The following is a 16,481-nucleotide window of genomic DNA, read 5'->3' on the forward strand; positions in this document are numbered from 1 at the left end:
CAGCAAAGAGGGAAAGCTGAAACACCAGCAATGAATTGGTGAGCTTCAAGGTACTTTTCATTAATCGTTTGAAATATATTTTTTAAAAGTATTTGGAACATAGCACAATAATGATCTCATTCTTCCTGATAGGAACTGGCCAAATATAAGAAAACAATCTGCAGGCGAGTTCAACTAATAGTGAGTGCCTGGGATTCTCTACCTTTATTTTGTGGATTCCCAAGGCTGCCAGTGATTTTCTGCTTTGCCTAGGTCTTCTCTATCTCTATCAGCGAAAGCTGGACACTACAGAAACAAGACAGAAAGAAGATTTGACTCATTTGAGCTTTGGTGCTAGAGAAGGATCTTATGCCTATTGTGGACTGCCAGAAGAACAAACCAGCTATGTCACTCGAAGCCCCAATGATGAAGTTACAACTGTCTTGTTTTAGTATCACTGTCAGATGAGAAAGATCATTGGAAAAAGACATTATATTTGGGAAGATCGAAGGAAGCAGGTGAAGAGGGCAACCTGCAATCAGATGGCTGAAAAAAACCCATGGGGATGACCCTGAAGGACTTTACTGGACTAGAACAAAACTGATCTCTTTTTAGATCTGTAATTCATCAAGTCGCTGGGTCTCGAGCACAAGTTGATAGCACCTAAGTCTCTATCAACCATTTTACTGTTGATCTAGTGACAAAGTGATTTGTAGGGAGGTCCAATCTAATGGACACATCAAAGGACTGTGTCCCTTTTACTGGCAGAACTATTAGAGTTATGTGCAGAGAGGTGGACACACAACTTGTTATTTCTTTTACTGCTGCTGCCTCCACCGACAACAAACCAGGAAGACGCAGGGCCCAACTGTGGTTGGCAGCAGAAGAGAGAGGAAGCTTGTGATTAGCTCTGTTGGGCTGATGGCTTGTGACCTTAAAAGAGGCTTTTATGACTCCAGTTGGGGTTGTGATCCACAATTTGGGAACCGCTCATACAGGAAATTGCACATTCCAAGCAGATTTTTGATGGTCAACTTAACAGCTTCAGACTTGCTCAGGGAAAGGTCAGTGCAGAAATTTAATGTGGAAGATGAGTTAACCTTCAGTATGCCTGTTTCAGAATGTGGTAAACATCTATCATATTTGAGTTCACTCAACTCTATTTCACGTTACAACTTTGATGTGCCAGAGCTTCAGGAGCAGATTCAACCCGAGTTGTATTCATCCCTCAGCACAAGTCTTTGGAGGCCTTATCAAATAAGCAAGGAGATTTATGGCTCAGTTCTTGGGCCCAGAATGAGACAAACAGACTGCCTGGCCACCGCTATGACCATGGATATGGTCAGCTTCTTGGAACTGAATTCAAGATCTTGTTCTAAAAGCTGTTCTCCTGGAGCAGACACTACTCAAGACAAAAGCTGAAGTCACTTTTGCTTCTGTTCCACAAAAAGAAAACCTTATTACGTGAAATCAAATATGGAAGTGATTTTTCTTCAGAGGGGTCCTTTTACAAAGCTGCGGTAAATGTTTCAACCGTGGGTTGGCGAGGTAAATGCTGCAATGTTTGTAGGAATTCCATGAGCATCAGAGCATTTACCTCGCTGGCCTGTGGTAAAAACCTCTACTGTGGCTTTGTAAAAGCCAGCATTTCTTGGTGGACCTGCTCAAAAAAAGGTGGGAGATGATGGGAAAGAAAGGAAGTCAAGAAAATACCAGGAAACTGACTACAGAACTAAGATGTGGTGACATAAGAAAATGTCTAACTTAAGAGCATGTTCGAAAACAAAGGCCACAAAGTTTGCAACCGTACATCTCACTGCACCTGCTGGATTGCTGCAATGACATCTCATAGATAATAAACAAAGACTGCAGACCTTATGACAAAGCTTTGGAAGTGCAATGTGTGTCTATGATTCAGCTGCATGTTAAATGAACTGCTGATCTTCAGAGAAATTTATGTTTTTAAACTTTTGCTTTAGTGATACACAGAGTCAGAAACGCAATATTTTGAAGTCAAAAGGCAAAAACCATGAACAAAAGAACCCCTACAATAAAATGATTCCATTGTGGTACCTGCTCCGACAGTGGCGATGGCACTCTCCTGGCCAATGATGTGCTCTTTTAACCGCTGCTCCAAAGGGAATCTACGACGCTCCTCTAACGCCCTCCTCTTCTCCTCTTCCAGAAACTGGGAAAATGGAACATGTTCAGTCAGCAAATAGAATCCTTGCCTCCAAAATTTCTTTTACAGAAACATACTACTATTGATCATCTCTATAGCGCTACTAGACATACGCAGAAGAGACAGTCCCTGCTCAAAAGAGCTTACAATCTAGTCAAGACAGACAAACTGGACAAGAAGGTGCATCAATACACTTTCATCAAAACAAAATAGAATATAAGAGAGAAAAGGGGCTTGATCTACTGCCTTTCTGTGGTTACAATCAAAGCATTTCCCATATTATATTTTAGTACCTGGTGCAATTGAGGATTAAGTGACTTGTCCAGAGCCAGGTCACTCTTTCACTCCTGCAAGACTGTAAAATTCATCTAACTCCTGTTGCAAAACTACACACACTTCTTTTATCTCCTGATCTAGTTATATGAAAATGTTTTCTCCCTTCCTGTATGTGCGTCACAAAAACGGTTTCTGATCTTTAAAAAGAAAGTAATATTAGGCAAAGGGAACATAAGTAAAGAGGTATATAATATCCTGTAAACTGAGATTTGGGGGGGATTTTATTTGAGTCTTCTATACCTCCTATCCCCCTGATGTTTGTATTCCTATCACCCTCCCTCCTGGAGGTGTCCCTCTGTTGCTGGTGACAGAACTCCCCCCTCACCCGAACCAGGAGAATTCTCCCACCGTCAGTATCCCTTATAATATTTGACACTATCATACAGCCTGAAATTAGGACACATCCAAGGCAAATCGTAATCTGTTAACTGTATATTATGTATCTTTAACTTGTAACTCGTTCTGAGCTCTTTGGGGACAACGGGAGAGCAAACAAATCAATCAATGGTTTTCCCTTCTGCTTTCACATTTAGGGGAAAATACCCTTCACGGATTCAAAACGAAGTTAGACAAGTTCCTGCGGAACCGGAACGTACGCAGGTAGGGCTGGTCTCAGTTAGGGCACTGGTCTTTGACCTAGGGGCTGCCACGACTGCTGGCCACGATGGACCACTGGTCTGACCCAGCAGTGGCAATTCTTATGTTCTTAACCATTAGGGGATTAAGGAGGCTTCATAACTTAATTTGTCTATTGGACAACTGCTCAACCTTTCTGCAAACCTGGGCAGGGCCGGTTTTAGACTTGCTGGAGCCCAAGGCTGAAATTAAGGAGGGGGCCTCTCTCCCGATTTCCATACCCACCATTACGTATAAAACAATTTTAAATGACTTCTTCACACAGACTTCACCAAATACAGAACAATGGATCACAAATTAAAAATAGAAATATGAACCCCAAACCCCAAAACAAACTCAGCAAGTACTTCATTTTGTAGCCTCCCACTTTGAGCTTAGGCCCCCCTCAAAATGAAATCCCCAAGCCTCACCAGCTGATGGCCAGCTCCTCAGGTCCAGAGACCAGAACTTTCCAAGCTGCTGCTGCCTCCCCACCCCCTTGACTTTCATGCATGTAAAGTTAGGAATTTCTATGAAGCATTCGACATGCTTCTCTCCTCTCCTCCTTCCTGCCCTCCATAGTCCTCCCTATCCTCTTCCAACCCCTTCCTCTCTAATGTCGCCTAGAGCTTGTATAGGTATGTGTGACGCACAAATGGAAGAAATAAATAAACTACAGTGGCAGCTTGAGGATACGGCCACTAGCTGCTAGCCTGGAAGAGGAAATCTTTAGTTGGCAGGGCTTGTGGATCCCCACCAGCTCAAGTATTTATATTTTGCATTCAGGTGGGGAGAAAATTTGGTGCCCATCCACCCATTTTGGGCTCCAGCCCCCCCTCCTAAAAAAAAAAAAAAAAAAGAGTTGTGTGGCTATGCCACTGAACATAAAGCACAGTTACTTACCGTAACAGGTGTTATCCAGGGACAGCAGGCAGATATTCTTAACGCATGGGTGACGTCACTGACGGAGCCCCGGTACGGACACTTTTAACTAGAAAGTTCTAGTTGGCCGTACCGCGCATGCGCGAGTGCCTTCCCGCCCGACGGAGGAGAGCGTGGTCCCCAGTTAGGATAAGCCAGCTAAGAAGCCAACCCGGGGAGGAGGGTGGGACGTAAGAATATCTGCCTGCTGTCCCTGGATAACACCTGTTACGGTAAGTAACTGTGCTTTATCCCAGGACAAGCAGGCAGCATATTCTTAACGTATGGGTGACCTCCAAGCTAACAGAGAGGGACGAGGGATGGTTGGCCATTAGGAAAATAAATTTTGCAACACAGATTGGCCGAAGTGTCCATCCCGTCTGGAGAAGGCATCCAGACAGTAGTGAGTAGTGAACGTGTGAACTGAGGACCAAGTGGCAGCCTTGCAGATTTCCTCGATGGGCGTGGAACGGAGGAAAGCCACAGAAGCAGCCATAGCTCTGACCCTGTGGGCCGTGACAGCACCTTCCAGTGAGAGACCGGCCCGAGCATAACAGAACGCAATACAGGCGGCAAGCCAGTTGGAAAGCGTCCGTTTAGAGACAGGACGACCTAAACGGTTAGGATCGAAGGTCAGAAAGAGCTGAGGGGACGAGTGGTGAGCCCTGGTACGGTCAAGGTAGTATGCGAGGGCACGCTTACAATCTAGCGTGTGCAACGCCTGTTCCCCAGGGTGAGAATGGGGTTTAGGGAAAAAGACAGGCAACACAATGGACTGGTTGAGGTGGAAAGCCGAGACCACCTTGGGAAGGAATTTAGGGTGGGTATGCAGGACCACCTTGTCATGGTGAAAAACAGTGAATGGTGGATCGGCGACCAGTGCATGCATCTCACTAATCCTCCTGGCAGAGGTGATGGCAATGAGGAAAAGCACCTTCCATGTTAGGAGTTTGAGCGAAGTTGTGGCAAGAGGCTCAAAAGGAGGTTTCATGAGGGTGGATAAAACCACATTCAGGTCCCAGACGACAGGAGGAGGCTTCAGAGGTGGTTTGACATTGAAGAGGCCTCTCATGAACCGGGAAACCAGTGGATGAGCCGTGAGAGGTTTTCCGAGGATAGGCTCATGAAACGCAGTGATGGCACTGAGGTGGACTCTGATTGAGGTAGACTTGAGGCCAGCGTCGGACAGGGAAAGCAAATAGTCCAGTACAGTTTCCACCGCCAAAGAGGTTGGATCGTGATGATGCAGTAGACACCAAGAGGAGAACCTGGTCCACTTCTGATGGTAACATTGAAGGGTGGCCGGTTTCCTAGAGGCATCCAAAATGCGACGGACGGGCTGAGACAGATTCTCTGGAGAGGTTAGCCCGAGAGAAACCAAGCTGTCAGGTGGAGCGAAGACAGATTGGGATGTAGGAGAGACTGATGCTGCTGTGTAAGTAGAGTAGGAAACACAGGAAGAGGAATGGGCTCCCTGGAGCTGAGCTGAAGCAGGAGGGAGAACCAGTGTTGGCGAGGCCACTGAGGAGCGATAAAAATCATGGTGGCCCTGTCCCTGCGAAGTTTGGATAACGTCCGCAACATCAGAGGTAGAGGAGGAAAGGCATAGAGGAACCGATCCGTCCAGTCGAGCAGGAATGCGTCTGGGGTCAGACGATGAGGAGAGAAGAGTCTGGAACAGAACTGGGGCAGCTGATGGTTGTGAGGAGCTGCAAAGAGGTCGACCTGTGGAGTGCCCCAGCGAGCAAAGATGGAGTGGAGTGTTGGAGGGTCCAGAGTCCACTCGTGAGGTTGAAGGATGCGGCTGAGATTGTCGGCCAAGGAGTTCTGTTCGCCCTGGATATATACAGCCTTGAGAAAGAGACTGTGGGTCGTGGCCCAGGTCCAGATTCGGATGGCCTCCTGACAGAGGAGGGGAGATCCGGTGCCGCCTTGCTTGTTTATGTAGTACATGGCGACTTGATTGTCTGAGCATAGGAGAAGAACCTGAGGGTAGAGAAGGTGCTGGAAGGACTTGAGAGCATAGAACATGGCTCTGAGTTCCAGGAAATTGATGTGATGTTGACACTCCTGAGGGGTCCAGAGTCCCTGGGTGCGTAGATCACCCAGGTGAGCTCCCAACGCATAGGGGGAGGCATCCGTGGTTATGATCATGGAGTGAGGGGGTAGATGGAAGAGTAGACCCCTGGAAAGATTGGAGGAGTTCAACCACCATTGAAGAGATTGCTGAAGAGACGATGTCACAGAGATGGGATGAGAAAGAGGATCCGTGGTCTGTGACCATTGGTTGGCTAGAGTCCTCTGAGGTGTCCTGAGGTGGAGTCGAGCCAGAGGAAGTACATGGACCGTCGAGGCCATGTGGCCCAAGAGGACCATCATCTGTCGAGCTGGGATGGTTTGATGAAGGAGCACCTGACGACAGAGGTGGAGCAGGGTCCGGTGTCGGTCGGAGGGGAGAAACGCCCTCATCAGAGTGGTGTCGAGAACTGCTCCGATGAACTGAAGTCGCTGTGTGGGAAGCAGATGCGACTTGGGGTAGTTGATCTCGAACCCCAAGAGATGGAGAAAAGAGATGGTGTGATGAGTGGCTTGTAGCACAAGTGGAGATGAAGTTGCTTTCACCAACCAATCGTCCAAGTAGGGGAACACCTGGAGGTTGTGAGATCTGAGGAAGGCCGCCACCACAATAAGGCACTTGGTGAACACCCTGGGCGATGATGCGAGGCCAAAGGGTAGTACCTTGTACTGATAGTGGCGGTGCTGAACCTGAAAGCGGAGGTAGCGTCGTGAATTCAGATTGATGGGGATGTGAGTGTAGGCCTCTTTGAGGTCCAGGGAACACAGCCAGTCGTGTTGAGAGAGAAGAGGGTAAAGAGTGGCCAGGGAGAGCATTCTGAACTTCTCTTTGACCAAACACTTGTTGAGGTCCCTGAGATCGAGGATGGGACGGAGGTCTCCTGTCTTCTTGGGGACCAGGAAGTAGCGGGAGTAGAATCCCTGACCCCTTTGGTCCGGAGGTACCTCTTCGATGGCATTGAGAAGAAGGAGGGATTGAACCTCCCTTAGGAGGAGGGGGGTTTGGGAGGAGTGAGAAGCAGACTCTACGGGAGGGTTGTCTTGGGGAAGAGTCTGGAAGTTGAGAGAGTAGCCGTGACGAATGATGTTGAGGACCCATTGGTCTGATGTGATGACCTCCCAACGGCTGAGGAAAAGTTGGAGGCGACCTCCGATCGGCTGAGGAAGAGGCAATGATGTTGGGAGACTGGCTATGCCCTGGAGAAAAGAGTCAAAAGGGCTGAGATGGTTTTGATGGAGGTAGAGGCTTGGCAGGTTGGTGAGACTGAGAGCGAGCCTGAGTTTGATGTTGTTGCCGAGGTCGGCGCAGCTGCTGTTGAGGCGGGTTGAGAGGTCTGGCCGAGAACCTGCGCTGGTAGGAAGACTGCTGTCTGTAGGTGCGAGCAGGTGGAGTCTTCTTTTTAGGTTTGATCAGAGTGTCCCACCTGGTCTCATGTGCGGAGAGTTTCTGGGTTGTGGAGTCCAGGGACTCTCCGAAGAGTTCATCACCCAGACAAGGTGCGTTTGCCAGGCAGTCCTGGTGGTTAATGTCTAGGTCAGAGACTCTCAGCCATGCCAAACGGCGCATAGCCACCGCCATGGCAGAAGCGCGAGAGGTCAGCTCAAATGAGTCGTAGATGGAGCAAACCATGAATTTCCTAAGTTGCAGGAGGCTGGAAATATGCTGTTGGAAAAGAGGGACCTTACGTTCAGGAAGGTATTTCTGTAAGGAGGAGAGCTGTTGCACCAGTTGCTTCATGTAGAAGGAGAAGTGGAAGGTGTAGTTGTTGGCTCTATTGGCTAACATGGCATTTTGGAAAAGGCGCTTACCGAATTTATCCATGGTTTTACCCTCTCTGCCAGGAGGGGTGGAGGCATATACACTGGAACCCTGAGATTTTTTCAAAGTGGATTCCACCAGGAGGGACTCGTGGGGCAATTGAGACTTGTCAAAACCTGGGATTGGAATAACCCGGTACAAGCTGTCTAACTTACGAGGGGCTCCAGGAACCGTGAGGGGAGCTTCCCAGTTTTTATAGAAAGTTTCCCGTAAGATGTCGTGGACGGGCAACTTCAGGAATTCTTTGGGAGGTTGCTCAAAGTCTAAGGCATCGAGAAAAGCTTGAGACTTTTTAGAGTCGGACTCCAAGGGAATGGAAAGAGCTGCTGACATCTCCCTAAGAAATTTGGAGAAAGAGGATTGCTCTGGTTTTGAGACGGTGTCGGTCATGGAGGGTTCTTCATCTGTTGATGAAGCGTCCTCCTCGGTACCGTGAGGGGAGTCTTCCCACAAGTCTGGGTCCCTAACGTCTGGGTGTGTACGTTTGGACATCGGTGTGGAGGGCTCGGCATGGCGGGTCTTTGAGAGAGATTTGCCTGAGCACACCGAGGCGGTACCGGGTGAGAAAGACCGATGTCGTTCCTGGGACCGGACAGGGGCGGCAGCATCACGGGTATGTACTGTAGGTGTTTCTGCCAAGAGCACCGGCATGTAAGTATTAAGCGGTACCGAGGGGGTCGATACCGATGGAACGGTGTGGGGCTCGGACCGGTCCCGTACCGGAAGGTGCGGTGCCAGCAACACCGGCAACAGTTGTTGGAGCTGTTGTTGCAGCTGCTCCTGTAACTGTGTTTGGAGTATGGCCGCAATGCGGTCGTCCAGGGGAGGCACCGGTACCGCTTTTTTCTTCTTCGGTACCATAGGTGCCGCTCTACGCTCCGGCGATGAGGAGGCCGATAATGAGGCACTCACCAAGATCGGAGCGGAGCGTTTGCGGGGTCGGTGCGGTGCCGGGAGGGCCGGTGTCGCAACCGTGGCAGGAGGGCGCTCAAGGGAAGAGGGAGTCTTCTTAACCGGCTTACCTGGGCCCAACGACCCCAAGGAAGGATCCGGTGGTGTCGATGTCGTCGGTGCCGACTTTTGTGGTGCCGTCGACATCGCAGCCGGTTCCATGGCAGATCCGGTACCAAACAAAATATTTTGCTGGATCTGCCGATTTTTCAAAGTACGCTTTTTAAGCGTAGCACAGCGGGTGCAGGTGTCAGCCCGATGCTCTGGACCCAAGCACTGAAGGCACCAATTGTGTGGGTCGGTGAGGGAGATCGGGCGTGCACACCGCTGGCACTTCTTAAAACCCAGTTGAGGGGGCATGAAGGGAAACATGGCCTCCGCAAAATCGAATCCGGAGGCCTATATGGTGGCAACAGGCCCCGCCGGGGCCAGCCCGAAAAAATAAAGAAAACTCGACGAGTTTTTTTTTTTTTTTTTGAAAACAAAAGTAAAGGGAATCTGATAATAAAAAAGGAAAAAAATTTAGAAAATACGCGAGCAGGAAGGCAAAAATTAGTTTTTCAACAGCCGTTGAAAACAAATGCGTCTTCTTCGCTCCGCGGAAACGAAGAAACTGGGGACCACGCTCTCCTCCGTCGGGCGGGAAGGCACTCGCGCATGCGCGGTGCGGCCAACTAGAACTTTCTAGTTAAAAAGGTCCGTACCGGGGCTCCGTCGGTGACGTCACCCATGCGTTAAGAATATGCTGCCTGCTTGTCCTGGGATAATACAAGTATATTTGTGATGCACATGTCCCAGAACCAACATATTCCAGTTAATAAATTCAAAATAAAACATTTTTTTCTACATTGTCTGGACATTCTGTTTTTCCATCATCTTGGTCTCAGTTTCTCTTTCTGCTTTTGTCTATCTTCTACTAATTCTCTTTCCACTGTCTACTGTCCATTTTTTTCCTCCTTTTCCCTCTTGCTCCATTCCTTCACTATGCCTGTCTCCAAAAAAGCTTTCCCTCCCTTTTTTCTTTACTGCCTTTGTCCATTCATGAATTTTCCTTTCATTCTGTAGCTCTTCCATTTCCTATCTCACAAGGTCCCGCGATGACTGCGGCTGCCGGTCCACCCCCTCCAATGTCACTTACTTCTTCCGGAGCTGAGCCGGCAGATGCAGTCATCGCAGTACCTGCCTGCACTTCAGCGCAGCTGCCGACTCTGCTCTGGAATAAGTATGTCGGAGGGGATGGACTGGCAGCCACGCCGAGGTGCAGGTCCCGTTGTAGAGTAGGGTGGGAGGTTCCGGACCCCGCCGGCTTCAAGGGATTATAGCTTCAAGGGGGAGGATATGCCAGCTCATAGGGGCCCCCTAGAGCCTTGGGGCCCAGGGCAGCTGCCCTGTTTGCACCCCCCTAACGCCGGCCCTGAACCTGGGCATTCCTGAATAAGGTCTAAATGAAGATGCCCTTGCTAGACATGGATGTTTCCTCCCTTTCAGCAATTGCTGTTATATCCAAATTTCAGGTCCTCTCTTGTCCTGCCTTAAACACGCCCCCTTGATATTTTACCTTTGCAGACGTTTCATGCACATGGATGCTTCTTTTGGCCTTTTGAGATGTCCATATGCTTCGAAAATGAGTGCCCTAACGTAGTACCACCAACTGTCTGATTTTAAAAATCAAAATCTATCAGAAGCCAGTGCAACCTCATTAGTAACTGTATTGATTGTTCATATGTTTTGGTGGAATCTAACCTTTGTGTTTTGTAGTATCTGTGATCATGCATGTATTGTCTTGAAGCAGCCTATGCAAAGGAAATTTATAGAAGCACAAATTGTTTGAAATGAAAGTATTACAAAGCCACGCAGCACCAGCTCCAAAGCCTTAAAATCTCTATGGGCTTTGGGGCCGCTAGCGCGGCTTTGTAAAAAAGACTGCAAGTTGTTATAATCTCCAAAACACTTTTGTGGTTAGATTTCTTGTTTGAAATTCCATTGTTAGTAAGGAATATAAAATCACATCCAAAACCTTTAAAGTTTTCTCAAATGGGATACTGGTACTATTTTATTGTCAAGGAATAATAGTGTATATTTTCATAATAGATACACACCAAAGCTTTATTTTAATTTCAAGAAGTGGGGAATTATCCACTGCATCAAAATAATTTTGCTCTACTTTCATTATATCTGACAGGTCTAATGGAACTATCAGCATAACTATAAAATCAAGCATTTAAATTCCTTATGTTTTCCAAAATAATTTAAATATGGTCAGTATCCTGTTTCCAACAGTGGCCAAGTAAGTCCCTGGCTAGATCCCAAGTAGCAAAACAGATTCTATGCTGTTATCCTAGGAATAAGCAGTGGATTTCTCCAAGCCTTTGGCCTATGGACTTGACTTTTAGGAAATTATCCAATTTTTTTTAAAACCCCGCAAACTGATTTCACCACAATCTATGGCATCGAATTCCAGAGTTTAATTACATGTTGTGTGAAGAAATATTTTCTCTGGTTTGTTTTAAATCTATTACTTAGTAGCGTCAACACATATCCCCGTCCTAGCATCTACCCTTTCCACTCCACACATTATTTTATGGACTTCTATCATATCCCCCCTGAGCCATCTCTTCTCCTGGATGAAGATCCCTAGCCACTTTAGCCTCTCCTCATAGGGAAGCCATGCTATCCCTTTTAGCATTTTTGTTGCCCTTCTTGGTACCTTTTCTTATTCCACTATATCTTTTTTGAGATAACAGCGACCAGAACTGCACACTGGATTTGAGGTGCGGCTGTACCATAGAACGATACAAGGATATTATAACATTTCCATCTTTGTTTTCCATTCCTTTCCTGATAATTCCTAAACTGAGGGTTTCAATGTATTCTCAACCATAACACCTAGATCCTTTTCCTGAGTAGTGACGCCTAACCCAGAACCCAGCATCACATAGCTAAAGTTTGGGTTCCTCTTTTCCACATGCATCACTTTGCACTTGCTCACATTAAACGTCATCTGCCATTTTGACGCCTAATCTTACAGTCTCAATTTTTCACAACTCTTTTGCGATTTAACAACTTTGAACAACTTTGTGTCATCAGCAAATTTAATTATCTCATTAGTTATTCCTATCTCTAAATCAGTGGTCTCAAACTCGCGGCCCAGGGGCCACATGCCAGGTACTATTTTGAGGGCCTCGCTATGTTTATAATAATTACAAAAGTAAAATAAAACAGTTTCTTGATCATATGTCTCTTTAGCTATAAATTACAATATTATTATTAAGACTTAGCCAAAAGGAAAGATTTATAAACTATAAAGAGTTTTACCTCATGCAAAATTGTCATTTCTTTAATAAGACATTAACTATTCTTTCTGAGGCCTCCAAGTACCTACAAATCCAAAATGTGGCCCTGGAAGGATTTGAGTTTCAGACCACTGCTCTAGATCATTGATAAATACTGTATGTTAAAAAGCAGCGGTCCCAGCACTGACCCCTGAGGCACCCCACTATTTACCCTTCTCCATTAAGAATATTGAACATTTAAACCCAGTCTCTGATTTCTGTCTTTCAACCAGTTCTCAATCCATAAAAGGACATCACCTCCTATCCCATGACTTTCTAATTTCCTCAGAATTCCTGAGCCTGAGAAAATGGCAGAATCCTGCAATGGCAGCATTAAGACCCTCAGAAAGGGCCCAAGCAAACCACTGCCCTAGATCCAGCTGAGGCCCCATGGAGAACACACAAATCCCCTCGGCTATACTGTATTTTATGAACCGCATTTGAACGTTCTAATGATTGTCTATTAGGCATGGCATTGCTCCATGCCCCCTTTAATGGTACCATTTACATCGTATTGAAATTCATCATCATTTGTTATATGCATTTTATAGTGCTGTAGAACAATCATATTTCTGAAAGTGTGTCCATTTGCCATTTTCAAGTTTACCTCATTGATTGTATTTATGCTTAGAATTGGTTATTTTATTATTGCTATGCAGTTAATAAAATTGTAAGGGTTACGTTAATCTGTACCTGCTGAATCTTTTCATAAAGGTGGTTAATAAATCTGCATAATAAATATAGACATTCTTGAAGCGCTAAAAGACCTGGCAACAAAATGGCCACCATTTCCAGGCTCCCATGATATTTGCTCCCCTGGCCAGGTCCCCCCCTTCTGCTAAGTCTATGCGGCTCTTCGGCACTGCCCAAACTTGACACAAGACTATCTTGAACCAGCCAGGGTATTCATATGCCAGCTCCTACTGCCCCCAGACTTTCTACCAGCTGGTACTTCCGAGATCACAGATAAGATCTAAAGGAAAACTCTAGGAGCTCCTCCTCCTCTCCCAGGATGTTGCTGCTACACTGTTGTCTCAGGACACAGCACAGCTCCTATTACTTGACTTTTGCTTCAAATTTAAAGAAAAAGTTGAGAGGCCCTGGGGAAGAAAAGGATGAGGAAGGAGGGGGTAACAAGAAGGCATAGCCCCTTGAGGCCCCTGCTGGACCCCAGTCATCACTTAGGAATACAAAAGGATAAGGGGCTCATAATCGAAAGAGAAAAACGTCCAAAAACCGGCCTAAGTCGGCACTTGGACGAACATTTCCCAAATACGTCCAAGTGCCGATAATAAAAACAGGGTTTTGGACGTATTTCTAAACGACCTAGGCCTTCATAGTGCCACTGAACGACCAAAGCTAAACGGGGCGTTTTGGGAGGAGTGTCGAGGGCGGGAGTTGGGTGGGAAGTGGGCCGGCTTAGACTTAGTCATACAGCATGTATAACCGAAAGTTATATAGCCCACGATCGACGGAACTTGGACGTTGTGACTTAGACCATCTAAAACATGGTCTAAGTCACAAAAACCCACCTAAACTCACCAGATAAGCATTGTAAACACAAAAAACGGACCACCACACACTACCCCAGTGATCACCGAGCCCCCCAACCCCATAAAAATATTAATCACACCTTTAAAATTCAGCCGCCAGACCATCATCACCTGGCAGCCTGGCATAGGAAAGCCTAGTCGTTCAGCACAGAGGCGGCTTAAGCCGTCTTGGGGGTGGGTTAGGGACCCATGGAGAGGAGGACCCATGCCCATAAGCCCCTGTAATCACTGCATTGATACTTAAACATGTGCACTCCCCTATACACCCCCAAAACCCTTTTGTGCTGCCATATAAGTGGCTCCTGCAGCCATAAGGGCTATTAGAGTGGTAGATAAGTGGGTCTAAGGGATTCTGGAGGTGGTTTGGGGGGCTTACCATGACCTATAAGGGAGCTGTAGTGAGGAGAAGACATGGCACCCTTTTTGAAAAGTTCACAGCAGTGCCCTGTAAGGTACCCCACTATTTAGGTGGCATGTCTGGGTGTTCAGTCCATCACTTTGCAGACCCCTCCCAAGTCCAACAGGGCTTGTTCTAGGCATTTTGGACTTGGACGAAAAGTTGGATGAAAATGTGGTATAAAGATGGATGATTTAGTGACTTGGACAATCAGATCAGCAGGACATATAGTTAGTCGATTTTCGAAAGAAAAAAAAATCTGGATGTACTTTTCGAAAATGCGTCCTAGGCTGTTTTTTTTACTTTGGACGACTTGCGACTTAGACGTCCCTTTCAATTATGTCCCTCCATGCCTCTCCAAACTTTCCTGGCAAAGGTCTGAGGAAATTGTACAAGAAGTTAAATGACCATGCCAGTTGGTCTCTGCCAGCACATTCATTCTACACTTGTGTGACCACAAAGCATTTGCACTCGCTTCAACTAATTCAGTACAATACAGGTCCAAATTTAAAACTAGGAAACAGGTTAGAGAAAATCACGCAAAGTAACACCCAGCAATGAGCCTTTTCTGGACGTGAGAGGGGTTGGGACTTGTAGACCGCCACACTCAACATGGTGAAAGCTTGGATCTTATCCTGAATCATTAACTCACACACACATATCAACACTCCAAGAGGATTCGCTTCTCCATTTCTACTCTAACCAATACCATTTGCTTCTACCTTTTCTGCTTTCATGGGCAATTTTTCCTTAACTTAGTCGTCCTTCTTTCTACCGCCTCTTACTCTATGGGCTCCTTTTACGAAGGTGCGCTAGCCGAAAAACCACCGCCTGCTCAAGAGGAGGCGGTAGCGGCTAGCGTGCGTGGCATTTTAGCGTGCGCTATTCCGTGCATTAAGGCCTTAATGCGCCTTCGTAAAAGGAGCCCTATATGTTCCACCTTTACTTCCACCTATGCTGTTAAGATGTTTTAATGCATATCGTAAGTGTATTGTTATTTCACTATGTTTACAGCTGTAATTGTCTATGGTCTATGTTTGGCTTATTCTTGCTGATACTCAGATGCAACAAGCCCTACTAAATGAATAAACATTCTCTCTGTAGCTTAGTCTTCGATATTCTTCCTTCCACAGGGCACAACTGGCCAAGACAGGCCTGCACTGCTGCCGCCATGGTTTAAGTCAAAGACTTCTGTTTTGCCATTCCTAAGCAGTAGATTCACTCCAGGGACGAGACTATTAGAGGTGTTATAAGCACTGACTGTTTCTAAGCCATAGTATAGAATAAACTAAGCAACCAGTCACTAGCTACAAGCATTTTCCTGTTACAGGAGTGGCCCTGACAGAAGTTCAGAAAAATAAATTGCAAACAATTCAATTTCTACGGCTGTAACTGAAAGGTCCCTTCTCTGCCCATATTTGATATGGAGCAATAACTTCAGCCACTCCCAGAGGAATGACACTTGCAGGATGGAAATCAAGTGTCAGTGTGCAACGTCTTCAGGCTCTCTATATATCACCAAGCTCAAACTACTGCTTCTCCAGCTATCTTTCTTTCGACGTCTAGGCGCATGCCATTTGTCACAGTAAAGAATACCAAATGTGCTGGAGATACAAAGAACAACTATAGTTATGCACAAAACACCACAGCATCCTCGGGCAATTCACTATCTCAAAGTGTTCTCAATCTTTAAAGCCAGCAGCATCCAATGAAATCTACATAAGACTTTATTAGTTAGATAGTAGTTGAAAAGAAGGACCCCTCCCACCAACTGGCCCAGTTATTCATGACCGTACACGTGGGATTCTGATCCACCACGGTATGAGTTACTGTCTTCATGATTTGTGCCCCAACCTCCACAGTTGGCAAACAGAAATTGCACTCTAATGGCAGAAAAGCTTTTCCCTGTACTGTGTCCCAAATCGCACCTCTAGACAAAATCTTGTTCACAGGGTGCAAGGCTGACTTTTCAAAGCTGATGATAATGCTTAGGCTCTGAAGTAGAATTATTTCAATCCTGAGAGTTAGAGCTAGTATTTCTGAGAAAGATTATAAAGTATTAACAAGGTAGGGAAATTGAGTACAACCACCATGAGGCACTTGGTGAAGATTTGGGGGGCTGATGACTGAAAGTTTGTCAATTGTAAACTGACCTGAGCTAAAGGTTGGCATGGTATATAAAAATACTGTTTATTATCACTAGACCAACAATGGTCTACATCAGGGGTGTCCAACCTTTTGGCTTCCTTGGGCCACATTGGCCGTAAAAAAATTTTCTGGGGCCGCACAAACATGCAAACGCAGCAGCAAGTCAGAGGAG

General features: G+C 46.4%; 1 protein-coding gene across 2 annotated transcripts in view; it reads right to left on the reverse strand.

The window, feature by feature from the left end:
* CLPB (caseinolytic mitochondrial matrix peptidase chaperone subunit B) overlaps window positions 1-16,481 on the reverse strand; it is a 221,791-nt gene that overhangs the window by 89,442 nt on the left and 115,868 nt on the right. For both annotated transcript variants that reach the window (XM_033947532.1, XM_033947533.1), the window contains exon 7: window positions 2,053-2,167. In XM_033947532.1, coding sequence (XP_033803423.1) covers window positions 2,053-2,167 — 115 coding nt within the window. The remainder of the gene's footprint in view (window positions 1-2,052; window positions 2,168-16,481) is intronic.

This window comes from Geotrypetes seraphini, chromosome 6 (genome assembly GCF_902459505.1).
Source record: "Geotrypetes seraphini chromosome 6, aGeoSer1.1, whole genome shotgun sequence".
Classification (NCBI taxonomy): domain Eukaryota; kingdom Metazoa; phylum Chordata; class Amphibia; order Gymnophiona; family Dermophiidae; genus Geotrypetes; species Geotrypetes seraphini.